General features: G+C 50.9%; 1 protein-coding gene across 6 annotated transcripts in view; it reads right to left on the bottom strand.

Annotated features, from left to right (window-relative positions):
* The window catches only part of FBXW4 (F-box and WD repeat domain containing 4), an 80,872-nt gene that overhangs the window by 23,788 nt on the left and 35,068 nt on the right, over positions 1-22,016 (bottom strand). The window contains exon 6 of one of the 6 annotated variants that reach the window (XM_060641692.3): positions 19,005-19,194. The exons of 4 other annotated variants lie outside the window; for them this stretch is intronic. In XM_060641692.3, the coding sequence (XP_060497675.3) occupies positions 19,050-19,194 (145 nt within the window). In that variant the 3' untranslated portion in view covers positions 19,005-19,049. The remainder of the gene's footprint in view (positions 1-19,004; positions 19,195-22,016) is intronic. One more of the 6 variants, XM_060641693.3, reaches the window with a different exon arrangement.

Here is a 22,016-nt window from a genome sequence, read left to right as displayed (position 1 = left end):
CAACACGTTTATTTTAACATGTGATTCTTTCTAAACATGCCCACATTAACAAGCCATAGAAGGCCCTTGAAACTCAGAGCTGATCCAAATATTGGCAGGCGCATTAAGTGTTTATAAAACCAACAGAGAAGAAGAGAAGGTCAGGTCAAAGAGAAACCTATGTGACCTATGATCCTAAGACCTTCTACCCCCAACCCACTGTCATATTTAGGCCCAGCAATGGAGTCCCTAAGAAATTGACGTGGATCTTATTTTTATTCTCAATGTTCCACAAACACGAATGAGAGGCAGTCTTTTTCATGTGACAAACATCAAAGCACAATTAAGACCTTCTCAGGTTCTGATAAAACAAAGGTCAGGGGAGCCCATACACACAACCCACCACAGGACCGCGTGGCCTTTCCTCATCCAGTGGCCTCATAACTCTAGCAAGGCTTAAAGTAAGAGAGGCCCTAATGACCCACCAATGAAAGAGTCCCACAGTGACATCCAGCAAACTAAAACCAGAGAGGCAGAGGGTGTTAATGTCGACCTGTGGATTCACTGCCACCAACCACATCCCTGGACCTCTTGCCTTTCATCAAAACAAGACAGGAGTGGGGCACTTGGGTGGCTCAGTCAGCTGAGTGTCTGACTTCGGCTCGGGTCATGATCTTGCAGTTCATGGGTTCAAGCCCTGCATCGGGCTCTGTGTTGAGCTCAGAGCCTGCTTTGGATCCTCCGTTCCCTCTCTCTCTGCCCCTCCCCCACTCAAATAAATAAATAAATAAATAAATAAATAAATAAATAAATACAAGATAGGAGAAGGAGAGGTGAAACTCTAAACTCCTCAACCGTGTCTGATTGCTGTGGCACGTTGCGCCATTACCCTGAAGGCTACCGGGCAGGGGTGGACGGAGTTGAGGAGAAGGAAGGGGGTGTCATGCAGATCGACAGGTCAGTAGGGCCTGCTATGCATCATAAATTATGCACAGCAAGGCTTCAGAAGTAAGACTCATGACAAGAGGAAAGGAGAGGACGAGGTGTCTGTGTGCACAGCAGGCAGAGACTCTCCCTCCAGAAAGAAGGGCTCCCTTACAGAGGAGGGCCAGGAGCAGACCTTGGTGTGCAAAGCCAACCAGTAACTCGTACATTCCTTCCCCGTGACAGGAGACGAGGGCCCCAGAGTCCTCTCTTTTGCCATACAGATTGAGGCTTACATTATGGGGGGAAGTGGAATAATCAGAGCGAGAGACAGAAGAAAAGTAAGGGTACCAAGGTCCCTTCCTGCAAGACTTCCACTACAAGGCTTTCCAGGAAAGTGAAGTTCCAAGGAACCTCCCTGTTCCCAGATTAGCTAGCAGCACCAGGCATGTTGACCTGAACTTTGCTCCTCCCCAAGATTTCCTGCCCTCTTGACAATGGCACTAAGGAGGGAAGAGGCAGGAGTCTGTCTTCCATTCTATTCCATGAGGTAAACTGTACTCCTTGAGGGTCATTCGGGCCTCCTGCTAGTTGTTTCTGTCTGGAGGAGGCTTGGCCAGGTCAGGCCTATGCCATCCCAGGACGTGGCTCTAGACTCTCTCTGCCCCATTGGCTGAGCCGCTCACTGTTCATGTGTCCAACCTCATGTGTCTGTAGGCGGGTCCTTCCTCCTGTGCAGGTCACTTTAGGAAAGTGGTTTTTGTAAGGACACCATTAACAGCTAGAAAGGAGGAATCGCTCATCAGAAGACCAGTCATAATGTGAGGAAGAGGAGGTAAGAGGCTCCAGTTTGACAGTTCTCTCCATATTTTGACTTTGAGAGCTGGTAGCCAAGGCTGTGAGCTCAGTCACTACCCACATACTAATGCCATTCACACAGACACTTCGGGGCTGGATGTCACAGCATAGTTTGGCCTTTATGAAAAGAGTAGACACCTATTGTTTGTCAGCCCTACAACCTCCTTCCACACGTATGATTCCTGAGCGACTTCCCATGTTCTTACACACTCTCCCTCCTCAGCCACCCTTAACGGATCAAGGGGCGGGCAACTAACCCAAGCTGGGCCAAGGAGTCTCTGAGCTGGGAGTTTTGGAAGCCAGTCACTCACCATGAACTTAAACTAGGAGTCGTTAAATTCAGGGGCTCTTGGCAGCCTCCAGAATAAGCTGGTAAGCTAGGGAGAAGAAAGGAGTGGAAGTCCGGGAAGAAACAAAGCCAAGCACCCCAAAAGGATAAAGTTCTTGCAGCACTGTGGCCCCTGGGTCTAGCTACTCCTGAGCCCCCTGTATCTGTGCTCCCCTGGGGCTTGGCTGTTCAGTCTTACCCTTGGATTTCATGAACCAAACATTCCCAGTTTTATTCAAGTTAGTGTGGATTTGATTTCTGTTGCTTACAACCAATCGGTCCTGACCCCACCATAGCCTCTGTTCCGTAGCTGCCAGCTTCTCCCCCACTTGAATGCTCTTCACTGACGGATGCGCAACAGGCTTTGCCAGGCACCTACTGGACACCTTGAGGCCTGGCTGAGGACACCTCAGCCGCGAAATCAAGGGCTGGTGTGTCTACGAGGAGAGCAGATGGAACAGGGCAGCACAGGCTGGCCAGCAACTTCAACAGGGGCTGAAGCGCTCTCTTCCCCCAAGGTCCGAGGAGAGGGCCAGGGAAATAAATCTACTCTCCCCCTCCCAGCAACGGGGAGGGAGGCAGGCCGGACAAGAGCACATAATAAGGGTGCCTGGCTGGCTCAGTCAAATAGAGCCTGCTGCTCTTGACCTCCGGGTCATGAGTTCAAACCCCATGTTGTACGTAGAACTTACTACCAAACAAAAAAACAAAACAGATAATAAAGGTGTGCTTGAGGGACTGGATTATCCAAGGAGAGCACAAGTTTGGCCAGAAGACACCTCTGACGGGACAGCGCCTGGGACCCCTGGAGTGCCAGCTCCCTCAGGGGTGGCCATTTAGAGATGTGATCCCAGCACCCATCTGACCTGAATTAAAGAAGCACCTAGAACAAGTGGTAAGATGGAGATAAGGACGTGGAAATTAATTCTACTATTTTCTCTTTGTGTTTGAGAGTTTTCAGAATTAAACATTTGAAAATACACACACACACACACACACACACACACATGTAAAACTTTATAACCCCAAGCAACCCCTTTGTTGCAGCTCCTTTTATCATTCCCCCACCCACCCCGACTCAAAACTAACGGCCCCCAAACCCAGTGGAAAAAACTCCAGCCGGATGAGCAAACTCAAATATCCCACTGCTGGACCCCTTTGAGTGACACACAAAACAGTGGAGGAACCAAGCGGGAAACGCACACATAGCGGGCAAAAGTTTCTTTTTCTTCAAAAGCTAAGACCAGAAATAAAACAACGGCATGCATATCTCAAGCAGTCCCCAAAAAACCTCACACTCTCTTTAATGAACCTGGACCTAGGTCAGAAAGCCATGTAAAGTCATAAATCGGAAACTAGGTATGAAGAAACCAAGGCCCAATCATGGAAAACCACATTCTGGAGCGTAAAATAATAAACGAGATCATCGGTTATGTAAAAACTCTACAAACACATCACTATATATTATGTAAATAGACACCTGTGTGTGGGCTTGTACATACCTATACACACGTACAAAAAAATCTGAAGCGAAACAGGACGTGTATTTGAGCTTCATGTTCCTCTGAAGACGCATCTCCTTACAGGCAGCCACCATGTGGAGCCCATCGCAGTGAGCAGCCCCCCATTCCTTCTGCTCTCCAAGCTCTTCCACACCCTCCCCAAGACCCCCAAAATCTAACCAGCCCTTGTTCTCCATAAAACCTCACCTCCACACTCCCGCTCAGGACTTTGTCAACAGCCCTCACCTCCCCACTGCCAGCCTGTAGGCACCAAATTCTACCTCCTAAGGCCCCTTGGTAGGCAAATAACTTGGCATATTTGTTTTCTGGGAAAAGTCAACCCCACGATGTTTAATTTCACCTCTTTGGAACATTGGAATCATGTTCCAATAATAATAATCATGAGCCACAGGGAAGCGCCGAAGCCAGGGCAGTACCTGACTCCATGCCATGCCCACCATCAGCGCCACCAGGCCCTCCTTGAAGTACCAAGATGAGGGGCAGGGCAGCGTGTGGTACCTCTGCTACCTGGGAGCTGTGGCTACACACGTGTATCTGCACCTGTAAATCACCAAATTATCAACTTCAAAAGTCTACCACCCTCCCCACCATCTTCCCCAGATGAGATCACCTGGTCTTTCTACCTTGTGTTTCCCATCAGAAATCGGGGGTGGGGGAGGTTGCCAACTGGAGACTTCCGCCATAAGCTACATCAGCCAAGTTAGATACCAAGAAAGCACGTGCCAAGCCTCTGATTTCTTTCCTGCTGAGTCTCCGCACCTCCCCCGGCCCCCACCCAAGCAACATGGGGAAGAACACGGCGATTAGCATGTCTATCCATCACTCCCCCCGGCCCATCCCTAGCCCAGGGCCAGCAGATGGCTGCTAGCCATTCAGCCCTCAGTCGCCTACTGTCCAAGGCGGAAAGCTATGCTATGGCTCAACTCCCAGGTGCTGGTATTTGGCTCCTGGGAGGAGAGAGAACATGGGCCCAGTCACAGCCTTGGGAAGAGGTGCATGCCCAGCTGGGTTGTCTTAGCCTTGCCACCCTTTGCTGAGAAGGGACACGTAAGCACACACATGCACACACACAGCCTGTGTTTGCTCCCTTTGGTAAGGGGGCACCCACGGCGCCACACACATACACAGATCTCCCCCCACTGCCACTGCTTGATGTTTCCACTCCTGACGAGGACAGGAGAGCAGGCCCATGGACACATTCCTGTCCCACACACTATACCCCGCCACACAACCTGGGTAAGCACTGTGCCTGCAGGAGTCTCTACCCAGTCTTGTGGGGCAGTTGTGATTTTTAGCCAGCCCAGGTGTTAAGCCCCTGCCATTTTTCTCCCCCCTTTGGCCTGTGTTCCTCCCTCTGCCCTCCCACGGTAAGCGCTTTCAGGCCACACAATGAGTAGGAGGAGGAGAGACACTTCTATTGAGGAAGGCGTTTTGTTGTTTCATCCCAAGGTGGGGGCAGGGATAGGGAAGGGGGGGGGGTCCCACAAAATTTCTAATAAGCAGTTTTTCTCCTCAAAGCTAAAATGATTTTCTTTAATTGCTTGGTGGGAACAGTTTATCATGGGGGTCTCTGCCCTCCCCCCACCCCAAAGCCTAATTGACTTACTGAAGTTTAACAGGGGCTTTCACCTGGAGAGACTGCAATTACTCCCCCCATCCCACATTCGTACCTGGGCTCTCCCCACAGGGGGCCTTTGTTCCCCCTAAATACAGCAGTGACACAAATGTCCTCAGCAGCAGGGGAACACAGGGAAGTGGTAATTTTCAGCCCAACGCAATTAGCTGAGGGCTTTTCAGCCTTCCCAGTGAATGGTAGGGAAACTTCGGCATGTGGGAATGGTGAGCCAGGCTGCTCTGTGCAAGTCAAACAAAAGAGGCCTCTGAATCGGGCCCCATGGTGAGCTAGACCAGAGCTGGTGGGGGCAGCTGGGACTGGGGCCTGGATGAGGGACCTACACCATCACCCACCCAATCTGAGTCTTCCAGGCAGAGCCAGTGGCCCCAGATAGCTTTCTAGGAGGTGGAGGCAAGCAAGACGATACTGTTGGCCTTTACCTAGCACCAAGGACCTGTGTTTATGATGCAAAGAACAGGGAAAGGGTGGTAGACTGAGCTGGGCAGGAATGAGGGAGGCCGGAGGGCTACAGTGCTGTGTCTGTCTGGCTGTCTCCAAAGGGCCCGGGGCTGGAGCTCACGTTTCATTTTGGGCCTTCATGGACACCACTGAGTAGGGGAGCTTTAGGGAAAGAGACTCTCCTGGGGCCAAGACAGGGGGACTCATGGTTCCTCAGACACTTCAGTCTATTGGTGCTGCCACAGCAGCCCCTACCACCCAGCTAAGCAGAGGAAGCACAGCCCCTCTGCTCGGGGCTGGCTTTGAGGCTAGAGAGGCACAAAATGAAGGCAGCCCAGGGCTATATCTGGGGTCAGCGCTGAGGTGTCCCAAGGCCAGAAATGTGGGCTCCGGCAGTGGAAATGACCACCCGGCCAGCAGCAGCAAGGCCTGCAGGCCTCTCATGACCAGCCCTTCAGAGAGCCTTGATCCGGAGCCAGGAGAGAAAGAAGCGGTTCTTGAAAGAGTGAAAAAATGAGAACCAGAAATGGAAAGGCTGGTTGACAGATGAGCTGTGCCTGGGTGAGAGAGACAATGAGGAGGTGAGGCTGTTGCCAGGTGAGAATGCCCAGAACACAGGCCAGGGCAGGCACCAAGGCAGGCATCGCTGTGGCACGTGGGAAGGTCCAGGAGCTGGGACGCGGGAGGCCAGCGTTCAGTGCCAGCCTGGCTGCTCACAGGCCGGCTCACCTCCAGCAAGCCTGCAACCTCCCGGGACCTCACATTTCTTGTCTGTAAAAGGAGGGAACAGAACAAGGTTTGCTACCTTTTTTAAAAAAGCAACAGAAAACATGTGAAGTAGCATCTCTGATAGATTTATACAACAGGAAATGGGGCAGCGGGTGGGAGGGCTATTCTGTTTAAGAAGAAGTAGGGGATAGGGGGAGCCCTGTCCCCGTGGCCTCTAAACGTTCTGCCTTGGACTCAGACCTTCAGAGCCCTGCCTGCACACCCCGGAAGCAGATCCTCTCCAGGACTCTACTCCACTACTAATACTGCAACCCAGTGGGACCCGGGACCGGTGAAGACGAACGAGGCTGAACCACCCACAGCACACACCTTTCTGTGCAGCCCTGCCTCCCGGCTGCACTCCCAATGCAGAGCATGCCGGCATTGACCACCGTCGCCATACATAATGGAGTCTGAGAGCCCAGGTGAACTCTATTCAGGGGCAGCCACAGCTGGGGGCAGTTGGGACAGTTTAGCAGACGGCTTATAGGGTATGGTCGGGTCAGATGTTGTGCGTGTTTATAAAACACCGAGATCTAGCCCCCAATGCGATTACAGTGTCATGCTATGGTCACCCTGCTCCTCCACTGGCCTGAGCTGGTAGGAACTAGTATTCCCACCCTCAGGCCCTGCAGCAGAGGTTCAAAGTGATTCTCTACAGAAGAGTCTACAAAGTAAAGGGTGGTTAGTCCAAACACCCAGAGGTCAGAGACATGAACGCAGACCTTCCCGTTACACCCCACCACTCCTCAAAGAGCCTCTTCCCTCTGGGAGCAGCCCAGACCAACAGCAGGGGACAAGCGACCTTGTTGCTCAGAACAGCTGGCTTGGCCCCAGCCACATGTGGCCTCGATTCTGTCTTGCCATCTTCTCCTGCGCGTTCCCCCGTCCTGTGCCCCACCTACATGGGCCCCCCTCTCCCCACAGAGGGGAGCTCTTGCTCTGGGACTCGCCGGCCCTTTCATCAAACAATGCCTCGCCTGGGCAATTCCTGAACTGGAGGCAGCAACAGGAAGCCTCGTTCCTTCAACAAGCACCTGAAGGCACCTAAGCCAGCCCTGTGCTACAGGTGCCAGGGTATTCAGGAAAAACAACTCACACGGGCCTGCCTGCCTTTAGGCAGCTTAAGGTCCGGCCAGAGAGTGAGGTCTTCAATTAACATTACAAAAAAAAATTAGAAGCAATTCAAGACCATCAACAAGTTCTAATTCCAAATGAGAGTGAGATCCCCACGGGCTGCGAAGGCAGACAGTGTAGCACAGTAGTTAAAAGTTATGAGCTCTGGGAGAGCCTGGGTGGCTCTGTTGGTTGAGTGTCAGTCTCCTGATATTAGCTCAGGTCATGATCTCATGGTTCGTGAGATCGAGCCCCTCGTCAGGCTCTGTGGACAGTGGGGAGCCTACTTAGGATTCTCTCTCCCCGTCTCTCTCTGCCCCTCGCCCACTCACATTCCCTCTCTCTCTCAAAGACAAATAAACTTTCTTAAACAAAAGTATGAACTCTGGAATCTGATGCCAGGGCTCAAACCCTGATTGCCTCAATTACCAGATTTGACTTGGGCATGTTAATTAAGCTCTCTTGGGCCTCGTTTCCTTCTTTGTAAACTGACGCTGGTGATAGTAACAGTCTGGGAGGTTCAATGAGCTATAAAGTGTCCAGCACATTCAGCTGGCATCATTATCATCACTGGCTGGGCAAGAGAGTGCACTAAGGATTCCTGAACAAGAAATGGCCTGTAAGGGGAAACTCCGTCACTCCCCTCCCAAAGCACCAAAAACTAGGTAAGACGAGAGACCGTGGATTCCCTATCCCTATTCTGTAGACTACTTCAGAAAGTTGCTGTCAGTGCTGATGACAGACAGGACAAATTTAACCTGGCCAGGGCCACAGGAGATCTTGAGCCAACCAGGGGCCCTAAAGGGACAGACTGGAATTTGTGCCCCCTCAAACTGACCACAGTCCCCTTCATCCTCTCCCGCCCCTCATTCTACCATCAGCCTGTTGGCTGGAATGCGGGGGCCCCTGTGCCAGACGGCCCAGGCCAGGCAGGAGGCTGGGAGGCACAGGTGGTTCTCAGAGGAGATCCCTGGGCTCCAGAAAGCAGTTCCCCCACAGGCGCAACAAAGCTGGGGCTTGTTGTTGGTCAAGGCGCCTTTGCTTGCCTGGGCTGCAGCCCAGACGGTGAGGCGGCTGGGGCAGGCCAGGGGACGCAGAGCTGGGGAGGCAGCGGCCAGCCCTTTTGGCACCAGCTTCCTCCTTCCCCGGGTTTCTCACTTTGTTCAGCATAGCAACCCAAAGGAGGCTGGGGAAAGCACTTTTCACTACCCAGCAAATAAAGCCACAGGGAAAGGGAAAAGGATGAAAGGTTTGGGGGTTTTAAATTTTGGTTTTGGGGTATTTAGCTGGTTTGAAAAAATAATAAAAGGAAGTTGCTTCTGCAATCCAATTAATTTCAAACCCAGGATTCAGATCATTAACAGCCAACAGCGATCCCACCACACCTAGCATTGTCATCCCTCTTCTGAGACTTCGAGTCCCAGTGGATCTAGCATCGGGTCCCAAGAGGCCTCGAGGGGCATTTTTTACCTCTTGGTTGGGGGTGCTTAGGGAGGAGGTACAGTATGGCCTCAGTCCCACCACAAAACCCCCTGGGTCCACACAGAGCCATGCTGTCCTGCCAGTCACAAACATGCATGGCTTTCAAACAGAGGCCTGACACCAGGGGCTGCCAGAACCCACTCGTTCCCAAGAATCACACCCTCCTGGCCACAGGCTTAGGCAAGGCCCCTACAACGTGTGCAGGAGATGCCAGTGACCGTAACCCGTTTCCTTGTTATCTCTAGGATTGGAGTCTCACCGACAGGTCATTCGGCCTCTGTTAGCTCCCTTCCACTGGGCCTCCGAACACAGACTCTAGACCTTCCCTGGCCCAACCACCTTGGAGCGTGAGGAGAAGGACTATTCTCATGTCTGGCCTAGGAGAGGTTTTCGCCTCGCCTCTCAGGAGACACCAGCCCCGGGAGCCCCTCCCGAAGCAGCTGCCTTCACAGCCCACCTACTTCCTCAGGTTTAGCCCAACCCACTCACGCCACACCCCTACTGCTTGCTTTGAGACAGGGATTTTCTGGTGGTGTGTTTTTGTCATGCATTTTTGAAATCACAAACTATAAAAAGCATGGATTTTTCTTTTGGAAAAAACATTAGGATACCAAGAAGCTCCTTTGATTAGAAGTTTCCTGTCTTTCTCACTAAGCCACTTGGGATGGGATACCAATCTTCTAGAAGAACGAAAGGCAGCATCACAAGTTTGCAGACACAGTTGACAGTAGTGTGGGCTCCTAAATGACTGGCTGGGTGGCCCCCTCACTTGAGGCTTTCATTGCTACACTGTGCCTGTGCCAAGTACCGAACCCTGTTAGCTGCTGACTGGAAATACCCTCCAAAGTTCTCTAGAGAAAACCCCCCCCAGCATTCCGCTCCCTCCATTGAAAAGCCAAGGAGTTTCCACCCTGATGATAAACTGCTCAGAAGCCTCCGGTCGGCTGCAACCTGCCCAGGCCTCGGCCCTCTGCCAACCGGACAGCTCCCGCCGCCTTCTCTGTGCAGGTTCTGCGTTCTCCCATGCGCCCACAACCACCTGCTGTGACATGCTTGAGAAGCACACGGCTCCTTCCAGAAAGCATTTCCTTGCTCGCTGCCACCAATAGGAGGAGAATTCACAGAAGAACTTCAAGAAGCCTGGGCAAAAGATAAGCTAGAGGGAGGATGGAGCTTCAAGATACAAGGTGACTGCCAGAAACTCACTGACCCTCCCAGCCCCTCCTCCAGGCTCCAGGGGAAAAAAAACAGAGGAAGCCAGTGGCTTTAAGAATCCACCTAAGAATCACTTATGCTGAGGTGCCTTTTTGAGGCGATGGGGTCCCAGGAGAAGCAGTGACATCAACAAAAAGCAATGAGAGCAAAAGGCAGAGGATCCCACAGGTATCACTTCGGGAGAGCTTGTTCTCGAGTGGCCAGGAAACACACCCAGAGACCAAGGAATCTGCCTGCCATCCTGACACACTCTTTCAGACACACAGACTCAGAGACAGGTGACAGACATACACAGAGCTGGGAACGCAAGGGCACAGAGTTGTGCCTGCCAATAAAAAAGCAGTGCTGGCTACCTCTCACTCAGCTAATGGCGATAAGGTGCCAACCACTTCCTCCAATCATCCCTTCTCCTTTTTGGGAAGTGGAAAGTGCACAGAGGGATACTTTTCCCTGTGTGGGAGGGGCAGAAAGGGGGGGGGGGCGGGAGAGGGAAATAGCACCTCCTACAGGTGCTCAGTGAGCTCCAAAGTCTCAGGTTCACCCGAAAGGCAGAGAGGTCCCAAGCCTCTGAATGAAGGGATCGGGCCTCCATTAGGAATTAGGTCTATCAGTTCCAGGAAAACAGGTTATGTACTCAAGTCCCAGGAACCTCAGGGAAGCCGAGCTGAGCAGAGACTCGTGGCAAAAGCAAAGGATGGTTTGGGAGAAAGCGAAACCTCCAGGCCTTTCATGCAGTCACGATAAATGAGATTTTTGTACTTCTGCTCTCGGTACGCCAGCCAAGGAGAAAACTCCCGTGACAAAATGAGATCTTCTCTCAGCTTCCCTGAGAACACTGAACACAAGATAATCTAAGTGACGAGGCAAAACCTAGACTAGTCACTTCTTTGAGCCAGTAGTCCAGACCGGGGTTCTCTTGGGATGGATCATCCTCTGGACAGGAGCCCTGGGGCAGCAGGGGCAGCAGCAGGGAAATGGTGTCAGAACTGCACAGCCAAGCTCACCTGACGGAGTCAGGTAATCCCCCATGGACAGAACCAGCTGCCTTCTGCCTGGACAGAAGCACATGCACTCCACCAGGCCCAGTGAAAGGCCAGCCTGCCCCAGCCCTTCCCTGGCAGAAAGGGGACAGTCTTGTGCATCCTGGAAACAGTGGTGTAAGACCACCGCATCAGAATTCCACTGTTCTGGACTTCTAATTCAAAAGTTAAAATAGTCAAGTATCAGGTCTCCCAGGAAGCCAGGATTTCTAATCAACATTTTTCTGATCATTCCAAATTTCTCAGTTCCACCAGGGCCTTTTCACTTCTTCTTTATGGTCACAGAATGAGGGAGGCCTCTAAGCACCCTCCTGCCATCTACCTCTCCCTTCTACCTTGCTCCAAACTTGGCTTTAAATCCCTGGGTACTCCACGAAGTCACCAAGAGCAATTCCTGCCTCTTCCCCCAACCTCAACCCAATTATACTTTTAAAGGGAGAGAAGCCGCCTGGGGATCCCCAGAGAGGCCTACTGCACTCGTCCCCCTCTTGTAATGAAGGTTTATAATGAAATGCCCTGCACTCCAGTTAGTAAGAAATGCTCATTTTCTCCAGCTGAACACCCCCTATAGATAGATCTAATTTGTTTCCATGTTTCTACCTCTTTCCTCCATCGAGTTTGCATTTAAAGGTTATGATCTGTGGTACCCTCCTGGCCAGGCACTGGCAGGAAAGCCTGGGGAGGCAGGGAGAGGGGATGGTATTTCCTGCAACCTTGGAGTCCCAGCCTGACCATCCCTGACACCCCTTCCCTCCGTTATCACACCCATTCACGTCAGCTCTGTCTCTTTTAGGCTCTTTAGGAGCTGTCCACAAAATGGAAGAGAAGGGAGGGGAGAAACAGCGTTTGGAAAAGTTAAAGGGTAAGAACAGTAAAAGGAAAAAGGAAGGGGTGGGTATTGCTGGGAGTGCCGATTTCTCCATAAAAGAAATGTTCTCTGCCACATGGTGGCCCAAAGTAGGAGCTGCCCCTTACTGGTGGCCCCTCTGGGACTCAGGCCCCTCGAAGGCCTTGGAGTTCCAGCTTCTTTCCCCTCATCAGGTCTGGCAGTGGCACTGGCACCAGTCCCCCGGGACAGTCTGAAGGGCGCCAACAGCAGCACAGAGGAGACGCTGTGCTCAGGGAACCTGGGCAGGAGGCCTCCCCAGGGCCACCTCATCTCAGGGGCCAGCCCACATCTCTGCCTTCTGATCTGCATGGAAAGTGAGGACACAGTCCCTTTCTAAAAACCCCAATTCCTCAGTGGAAGGCCTCTAGCGCCACATCAGATGCCAGGGCCATGGGCTGGCCATGTCCTCAGTCACTGGCTCCCCGACTCAGAGGTACCCCTGCAATTCCCCTTCCCCAGAAGGAGAGCAGGCCACATCAAGGCTGATGCTCCCAGAGCCTCCTCTCCCAGAGGCATGCGTACACATCTTGCCTCTCAGCAAGACCAGGAGCTCAGAACGGGTAAAGACCCTTTCCCCCAACCCCTGATGCAGTGAGGTGAATGATAAAGACAGAAGACATCCTGTCAGACAGTCCCCAGTGGTTGTACCTATGAGAGGCCCCAGTTCTCCTCACTGGGGAAAATACCTCCCATCCTGTCCCAAGGTTCTCGGGACTCCTCCCTCCAGTGCTGGAGAGGAACATTTGAGATTTGCAGATGTTCCCCCAGACACTTTGCCTCTTTTCTGGCTGGTCCTGTTCTCTCCTGACCCTTATCAATCGCTAGGTAGTCGTCCACGGCAGACTTGTGCTCTCCCAGCATGCCCCCTGCCTGCCCCCACCTCCCCAAACCCCTGCAGACAGGGCCCCGCCCTGACTCCCCAAGGCTCACAATCTGTGCTTCTGCCAGACTCAGTCACAAGGGGGGTGTAACTCGTTTCAAGCTGGCAGCCCTACACGGTAGAACTAACTGCCCCCCTCAAGGGGTTGGGGGGGGCAGGCAAGCGTGTGCCCAAACATCCCAAGGTGCTCTTGTTTTCTAGGCACCCCACGGTGGTCTGTGACAGACGCATGGATGGGGGGGACCCTCTGCCAGCTAGAGTTGGCATCTCACCCTACCTCTCAAATCTGCCACTTGCCTCCAGGGCCGAAGACCCTCCAAGAAGAAGAGCCCCTGCAAGACAAAGACCTGCGGCCCCCCCCAGCCTGGCCTCTCGGCCCGACACAGGCCCGCATTAAAATCAACACTCCGTGAACACACAAAACTGACAGGGCAGAGGGGGAGCACACATCAGATACAAAGATCGGGCTCTCGGGAGACGCGGCCTGTTGGTCTCCCATGTTAGCTCCAAGCCACTAAGCGCAGGGTGGGAAATAACGCCATCACGGTGGCCAAAGCTCCCGCCTGGGCTCCGAAGCCCGGCAACCTTTTCACAGGGAAGATGCCTCTGCCTAGAAAAAAAAAAAAAAAAAAAAAAAGCGAGCATTGTGTGGGGACCATTAATGCATGCGCCTCTGCACATTCCTTCGAGAAGCAGGAGCACACTAGTCCCTGAGCCCCCGGCCCTGTGCCCCAGCGATTGTACAGGCCTGGAACACACTGCACATGCCACCTGGTCCTTCCCCCCAGGCCCCCGGCTCTGTGAGCGGTGGGAAGGGGCCCGCCAAACACCCTGGCTTCATTGTGCCCCAGAAAGAGGGGACTAATTACTCGCCTACACTCCGGAGCGCCCAGGGAGAAAACAGAGGCCAGTGGGGTGGAGAGGGTGGGAAATGGGGGTGGGGGGCTTGAAGAAGGGAGAGAGAAAGCCACAGGATACATTTCAAAGTTTCTCTAGCAATTTGGGGGTGGGGGAAAGAAAGCCTGGTCCTGATGTGAAATCATACAGAGGTCAGGGCTGGGTCTCCCACCCTTGTGAGAAAGTGGTGAATCAGGGACGGTTTATCAAACGATCATTTTTTTCTTTTGAAACCGGGAGGCAGCAGCCTGGACAATTCTGCAGATGTGCTTGATGAGTTAGGGACAAAAATGGCCCTTCTCTGCCCCCCTCCTCCCCTCCTTCTATAAGGGCTCCCCTCGGGGGTTGCTTCTCCCTCCACTGCCTCCCAGGCCCTCCCCTCCCTTCTTCAGTGGTCAGCTGAGACCCCCACCCACTGCTTGCTTTTGTACTCTTGGCCTTTGGACATACTGACAGGGGCCTTTATGAGACCCCAATCAAGACCCCCGTGTCACAGGTACCTAGTAGAGACACCAGACCTTTTCAAACAAGGGACAACAAGGAAAATCGGCGGGCCCATTGTCTCTCCTCTGTGCTAAGTGAGATGAAAGGGACCCGCGGCCCCCTCCCCACAGCCCGCCTGCCAATCACCTCTAGTTATTAAGGTCACAATGTGTAAATTCTTTTGACCTGCACCTAATCAAAGATTCACCGGCCCTTTCAAATCCGAATGGGGAGGAGGGGAGAGATTCCCTCCCATAAACCCAGCAAACTCTCCCTCAATAAAATTTCTCTCTCTGATTCCTTCTCTGCTTCCCATCTCCACCCCCTCGCTTCTCCTCACTCCGCCCTCCTCACCACTAGCTTCAAACACAAATGACAAGCCCCATGGAATTACTACCCCCAAAGAACCTGAGGAGGATTTGAAAGTTTCTATTTAATTCCCTTGAAAGAAAAAGATTTCAGACAGGCAGAGTTGCCCAAGCAAGCCCAGAACCTGGGCAGCCCCGGCGGCCCTGATGCCAGATTGCTCCAAATGGCAAAGTAGTCGGCTGGCTTCTTACTTTCTCCTCAATCGGCCTCTGTCTCTGCCCTGAACACCATTATACATGGAGCAAACAACATGGGAGAAAACCAGAAAGGACACCCCCTCACCTTGTCACTTAGGTCCTCTAGCTCAGCTGCTGACCCTCCAAAACCCAACTGGGGCTGAGTGGTTCTGTGAGCTGAGGGGAAAATTACCAAGCCCACTGTAGGCCACCCTCAAGGAAAACGCCCATGGGGTAGAACAATAGAGAACAGAACAAGAGCCAGAGGCTAGAACTTGAGAGAAAACAAAGCTTGGTATTTACCGTGCTTTGAAAAGTACGCAGTGCTTCAATCCAGCAAGGAAAAGAAAATGCTTGCAAATCTCTGCATCAGTATCAAGGCTGTGCACTTTTACCCTACGTATCTTGTCTACCACATCAAATGGGGAGGATCAATTAATGTACGTAAGTTGTCCACCACCCACTCTTACCAAATGCGCGACTCTCTCTCAGCTCCTACTTTTCCTGCCTCTCTGATGGTACCTTTGGCCTCTTGGTTTCTCCTGGCCCAGCTGTCTTGATTTCTGAGCTTTCCTTTGGTGCTAATCCCTCGTCGTATTTCAGCTGTGGTCTCCATCCTGATGCCTTCCACGTCTCCAGCCCATGTCTGAGCTCCAAGGCCGCCATCCCTGGCTGTCGCTGGTCACAGCTACCTGACTTGTCCCATTACTGCCTCAGACCCACATGTCTAAGACAGAACTCAGTTTGGTCAAAACCAGGCCTCCTTGGGGCGCCTGGGTGGCTCAGTCGGTTAGGTGTCTGACTTCAGCTCAGGTCATGATCTGACAGTTTGTGAGTTCAAGCCCCGTCGGGCTCTGCGCTGACAGCTCAGAGCCTGGAGCCTGCTTCAGATTCTGTGTCTCCCTCTCTCTCTGCCCCTCCCTGCTCGTGCTCGGTCTCTCTCTGTCTCTCAAAAATAAACATTAAAAATTAAAAAAAAAAAAAAAACAAAACAGGCCTTCATTTATCAGGCAGGCTCAGAGAGGAACTCATGTGTGTCCCTTCCCTCTCCACCACGTGCAGTTGTGACCACTGAGCTCTTCCTAAATCCAAGGCTGTCTTCCTACTCTCCCTTCGAGCCCAGAGTCTTACCGCTTACAAACCATACTCCTGGAAAAGTATCCAAAGAGCATCAGTCTCTCCCCATCCAAAGAATCCTATGTACCGTTCAACCACATTAATCCTGTAACTGCTTTAATCTGGTCACAAGTCTTCCAAGGGCAACCTCCCATCTTCAGGTTAAAGTCAGACTGCTCCTCAAAGCCCCCCAAACCACACCCCAAATGTCCCCTCCAGACTCACTGCCCACCACTCCTTTACAAACCCCAAGCCAGCCAGCCAGATTGGTCTGCTCTGAACCCCCAAGCTTACACTGAGCTTCCCCATTCCTTACCCTCCCTTTGCTCCACTAGTCCGGTGCCTCAAGTTCCCCTCTGCAGTGTAAACAGAGCCACCCTTAAGTCCCACTTCAAATTCCATGCCACCCAGAAAGCTCCCCTAGTTCAACTAGAAGACTACTACTGCTTTCCCCAATTTTCCGTTTATAATCCTGGCAGATGATGCCACTCACACTGCACGTACCCAGGAATAAATTGTTGTCTGAGTACACGCGCTGTTGTCCCTACTGGACTATAAGCTCCTGGGTAGTAAAAAAGGTCTCTTGGGCTTCATGCTTCCCATGTGACCTTGCACACAGCAGCATTCTCGAAACATCCATAAGGCAGGCACTCAGAGATGTGCATTACACAGAAAAACAGTTCTGATATACCCCTTTTTTAAAATTCCAATATTTTAGCTTCTTTCCCCACAAAAGGTCCCAAGCATGAAACCATGTTTAATGCTGCAAATGTAAAGAAGGATCTTTGCAAGGTGATGGAAATATTCTAACCTGAACTGTGGTGATGGTTGTACAACTCTGTATATTGACCAAAACCATGGAATTGTATACTTCGATTGGATATTAAAATGGACAAATTTTATGGCATGTAAATTATACTTAAAACTTTCAAAAAAAAAAAAAAAAAGCTGTATTAATTTGAGAGAGAGCGCGTGCCTGCGCACACAAGCAGGGGAGGGGCAGACAGAGAGGGAGACATAGAATCCGAAGCAGGCTCCAGGCTCTGAGCTGTCAGCACAGAGCCCGATGCAGGCTCGAACCCACGAACCGCGAGATCATGACCCGAGTTGAAGTAGGATGTTTAACCGACTGAGCCACCTAGGTGCCCCAATATGGCTGTTTAAAATAAAAAAATTAAATGTAGGTCTATGCACCCTTAATTTAAATAACTATATAAAGAAAAAAAAAAAAAGAGATTCTGTCTATAGATGCCAGATACTGAAATTGACATTTAAATGCACTTTACGTTTTTGCTCATTATAAAAAACTTAAATGCCAGAAAAAATGTCAGCACAAATCCATTACATAAGAAATTAGTCTGAAGACCTAGTCAAATAACTATTATATTATTTTGTGACCTCGTTTTCATTTAATAATAGGTCATGACATCTTTTGGGGTCAATAAACATATCTATATCATCCTTTCAATGGCTACGTGGTCTTCTATTGAGTGAATGTACCATAAGATACTTAACCAGACCCCTATTAATGGACACTTACGTGTCCTTAATGTTAGTCTTTATACATGCGTCTTGCACACTTGTCTGGCTGTTGCCTTAGGATAAATTCCTAGATGTGGAATTTGTGTGTCAAAAGGTTTTCATGTTTTATTTGGGCAGTCACTGCCAAACTAATGAAGTTTTAAAACTCTAACTTTCCCTCTTATTCCTGGATCCACCCTTACCCGCCTGCAAAGGATTTTCCTGGCCACAGACCTCTAACAAGTGGAAGAATCCTTTGAATAATCTGTATTTTTTTTCCTGTTAATTTTTTATTTTTATTCTCAACCACAGCTCACCCTGGATATTAAGGAGATTCAAGCTGGCTGGGAAAGTAGGGGGTTTCAAACACATTAACTCATGTATCCCTCTCTCTTGGCCATATGTAACAGATCTCACCCATGTCCAGCTGACCCTTCTCTTGGGTCATTCACCATAGGACCCTAGCCCAATCACTCACTTGGTCTCCTCCTATTTAGGCCTAAGTAAGAAGGGGCCCAGCCTTGGCCAGGACAGCTAAAGATATGACCGCAACAGGCAGAAAGTAACAGGAGGAAAAGAAGCACCTGCATGAGAGTCCTCAGAAAATAGACAGGAGGTCACATGCTCTGAGCTGGATCCTCTCCATAACCTCTGAAGGCCATGGTGCAGCAAGTTCAGGGTGAGAAGCATGTGCTAAGCGGTGGCTGATTAAATCTAGAAGCATCCTATAGGGGGACTGTGCTCCTGAGATTCCAGAGTTTTGCCCAGGTACCACAGGACTGACCCAGGGCAAGACAAGCTAATCTCTCTTTCAAAATTCCCTCATCAATGAAGAAGGGACAGAGGAACACTCATGGTGGCCACAGCAGAAAGGGTACATTTCACTTTACCCAACAGAGCTCAACTTTTCCTTCCCTATCTGTTCAGCCAGTGTTTGTAACATGTGCAAGAGGGACACACAGAAAGGAGGGGAAGCAACCTCAAAGTTGCACAGTGTCTCTACTACTGGGGCATATTTGTACTTGAAAAGCTCTTGCCTCTGGCCTCTCTTTGTGACTTCCTGTCTAGCTCAGCTCCTAGAAAAAAGCCAGTCTGAAGCTTCCCACCTGACCAATTAATTGCTCTGCCAGCATATGAAAGTCATGCTCATTCCCTGCCTATCCCCACCTCCACCATCGCCAAAGTATCCAGAGGCAACTAGACATTAAGTGTCTCCAGCCTAGAAGCAGAAAGCCACACCTCTCTAGATGGGACAGATGAAGCATAGGAAATCAAGAGAGAAAAAAGGCCCAGTGACTGCACATTATACTTCATCAAGCTTACTAACCCCAGGGACCCCACGTTATACTTCGTCAAGTGTACTCACAGTGTGAAGAGGGCCAGAGAAAGCAGAAGCTGAAGAGCCTTGGCTTTAACGCCTTCTCAGAGTAAGCAAGCTCCTGCCTTCAAGATGCGTGTTCTTCAGCCCGCACATTTCCACGGCTCCAGTCCCCAGGAACAGTGTGCACGTTGTCTGAAGTGCACCAACTTTAGATGGGGCTGCTGTTTCCAACCTGCTGTGAAGACCAAATACTATACCATGACCACCATGACCATTGCTCGAAAAGCTGGATTAGGACTTGACTGTAGGAAGGAGCAGAGTTGGAGACAGCAGCATAAGCTGAGCAAGAACAGACGAGTCTGAACACAAGAACATGGAAAGGATATATGTATGTGTACCTGTTTGGGGAGGGGAGCGGGTCAGAGCAAAATACGATTTATAATTATTTTAATCTCCTACAAGTTTCTCTCTCCTGACTTGAGATTCTCTCTTGCAATTAAGACTCTGCTCAAGATTTTGGATGTTATCACATCCAACTGGCACTCCATCTGCCCCCCCTGTACTTTTTTGTGCACCATTCATGTTTTAAATTTGCATTGGAAACTATGAAAAAGGAAGGCTTCTGCAGAAAGCAATTTCCTGGGCCAGCAGCTTTTGGACTAATATTCCCTTTGCAATTACCATGGCTTCTTCATGCACATACTCCCCTCCCACCTCCCTCCTCCTTCCTCCACTTTTCCCTCTCTTGCCAGCACCTTCGGTCTGAGCCAAGCCAATCCGACAAGGTACCACAGACCAGGTCACAAACTACGCCTTATGAAAGTGCCCTGGTCAGAAAAAGGAGCATTAACAAGCGGGAAAGAGGGCAAGGATCTTGAGGAGTCAGCTTAACAGGGCACCCCAGGGGCATGGGGGTTTCATCAGTAGCACACGGGCATAGCACTCTTACACAAGACAGGAAAGAAAACCCCAAAAGTTCACAATCTGAAACTTTGAGAGAGTCCTGATCAAGAAACCGCTAGAGAGACACAAGGATTAGATGTCTAGTCCACGCTGCCAAAGTCCCCTCAGTGTCCATCTGAAGGAAGAGCCGAATATATCGGTTGGCTTGCTGAGGCATCAAGCATCCGTTAGTGTTGTCATATGTAAAAGCTCTAGTCAGCACAGCAAATTTAGAGTCAGAGTCAACACAGGCCTTCTGAGCATCTTTACAGGCCGTTCCTCAGATCAGTGGCGTCAACATATTCCACTGCCGCCATGCATGTCGGGGTCTCTTCTTTTTCTGATGGTGTGAGGAAAATGTCCCAGTTCTTAGGTCCCCAGCTCCTAACCCCCCAATGGAAGTACTAGAATAATGGAACTGACACACAAAAACGGCCATGAGCAGCAGAAATCCTGTTCTTGGGTGGGTCTTAATCCCATGACCAAGTAGGCCCATGTGGGACTGTCCTGAACTCGGAGAAGGAAGGAAATACAGCGGATACTGTGGACTGCCAGCTGCAGAGCCCAGGAACCAGGACTCTGGTAGATGGAAAGGCAGTGAGGGAGAGAGGGACACCTTTTCCAAAAATGTGGTTTAAAATGAAAAGGAAAACAAGGCACTTAAGACTTGACTCCAAACTGAATACCAAAATCTGCCCCAAATGGCCTGAGAGCCACCTACTTACAGGAGGATGGGGCGATCCTTCCCCCTGACATGACCCTCCTCCCCCAGTACACAAACATACATTATGCTACTGATCCGGCCACATCCCATCAATGCCTTTTTCACCTGGGCCCAGTACAAACCCTACCCCACCCCCCAATCTGCGTACAAGTGTAAGTACCATTGGCCTAAGAAACTAAAAGCACAGAGATTTCATGAAGGTGCCTCTTTTGACTGATCTGAGTGTTACAGCTAACAGGTGGGGAAATCTTCTTAAATATACGAGTATTATCATGACAGGGCCATTGGAACGGATCAGTGCCATAAGTCAGACAGGGCTGGAAGTTTCCGCCCCACCATCAGGTTCCTCTTTAGCCTTGACAGATCAAACTCAAGCCGAAGCAGGCTACAGAGATCAGTTCAGTGTCTGAGCCAAAGGTCTTCACAGTGAGGGACCAAAGCTGCCCTGGCTGAGCCTCTGCCGGCCCGTGTCCCAGATTAATCACCACCAGGCGGGGCCCGGACACCAGCCTGCAACCTGAGCCCAGCAGCACCTGCACAGGGGTCGCCCCTGCTCCTCCCGCACTCCTCTTGGGCAGGACTCCAGACATGAGGGTGTCCACCTGTTGACGAGGTTACCTGGAACAGGAGGACAAGACACTCAACTATCTTGAATCGTGCAAATAAGTCACGGATGGTTTGAGTGGATTCATGAAGGAAGGAGCAAAGATACGGTGACTCAAGCAATAAGGTCAGGGCTCCAAGGGAAAGAGGATTCTCAGCCTCTGAACAGAAGGAAAGACACCCAATGCCCCTCTTGACACTGTCTAGAGAGGGACTCCGGCTGGTGAGCAGCAGCTATGAACTAAGGAGATGCTTTGGGGTGTTTGGGACACATTCTCATCATCTACACATCAACAGGATGCTGATAGGGAGGACAGAGACCAGAGCAGGGATGTCTTTTCAAAACACCCCCAAATGCTGTCAGATATACCAGTATGAAAGGAAGCTTAGAAACAACTCACTCTGGCCGCACCTGGGTGGCTCAGTCGGTTAAGCATTGACTTCGGCTCGGGTCATGATCTCACAGTTTGTGGGTTCGAGCCCCACAACAGGCTCTGTGCAGACAGCTCAGAGCCTGGAGCCTGCTTCGGATTCTGTGTCTCCCTCTCTCTCTCTGCCCCTCCCCCGCTCACACTCTGTCTCCTTCTCTCTCAAAAATAACTAGACATTAAAAAAAAAATTAAGGAAAAAAAAAACTCACTCCGTCGAGGGTGTAGAAGAGCTTCCTTCCTCTGAATGCCGAAACCTTGGAGAACAGGTCTCAGACGGTCTCCTAAGTCAGTAAGCTATTTCAAATGTGTACATTCAGAGCTAACAACTACATACGGTATCCGGCTGTGCTAGAATGC

Source organism: Panthera onca, chromosome D2 (genome assembly GCF_046562875.1).
Source record: "Panthera onca isolate mPanOnc1 chromosome D2, mPanOnc1 haplotype 2, whole genome shotgun sequence".
NCBI classification, from domain to species: domain Eukaryota; kingdom Metazoa; phylum Chordata; class Mammalia; order Carnivora; family Felidae; genus Panthera; species Panthera onca.
Note: the sequence above shows the minus strand (reverse complement) of the source record. Positions and strands in the feature narration are given on the sequence as shown.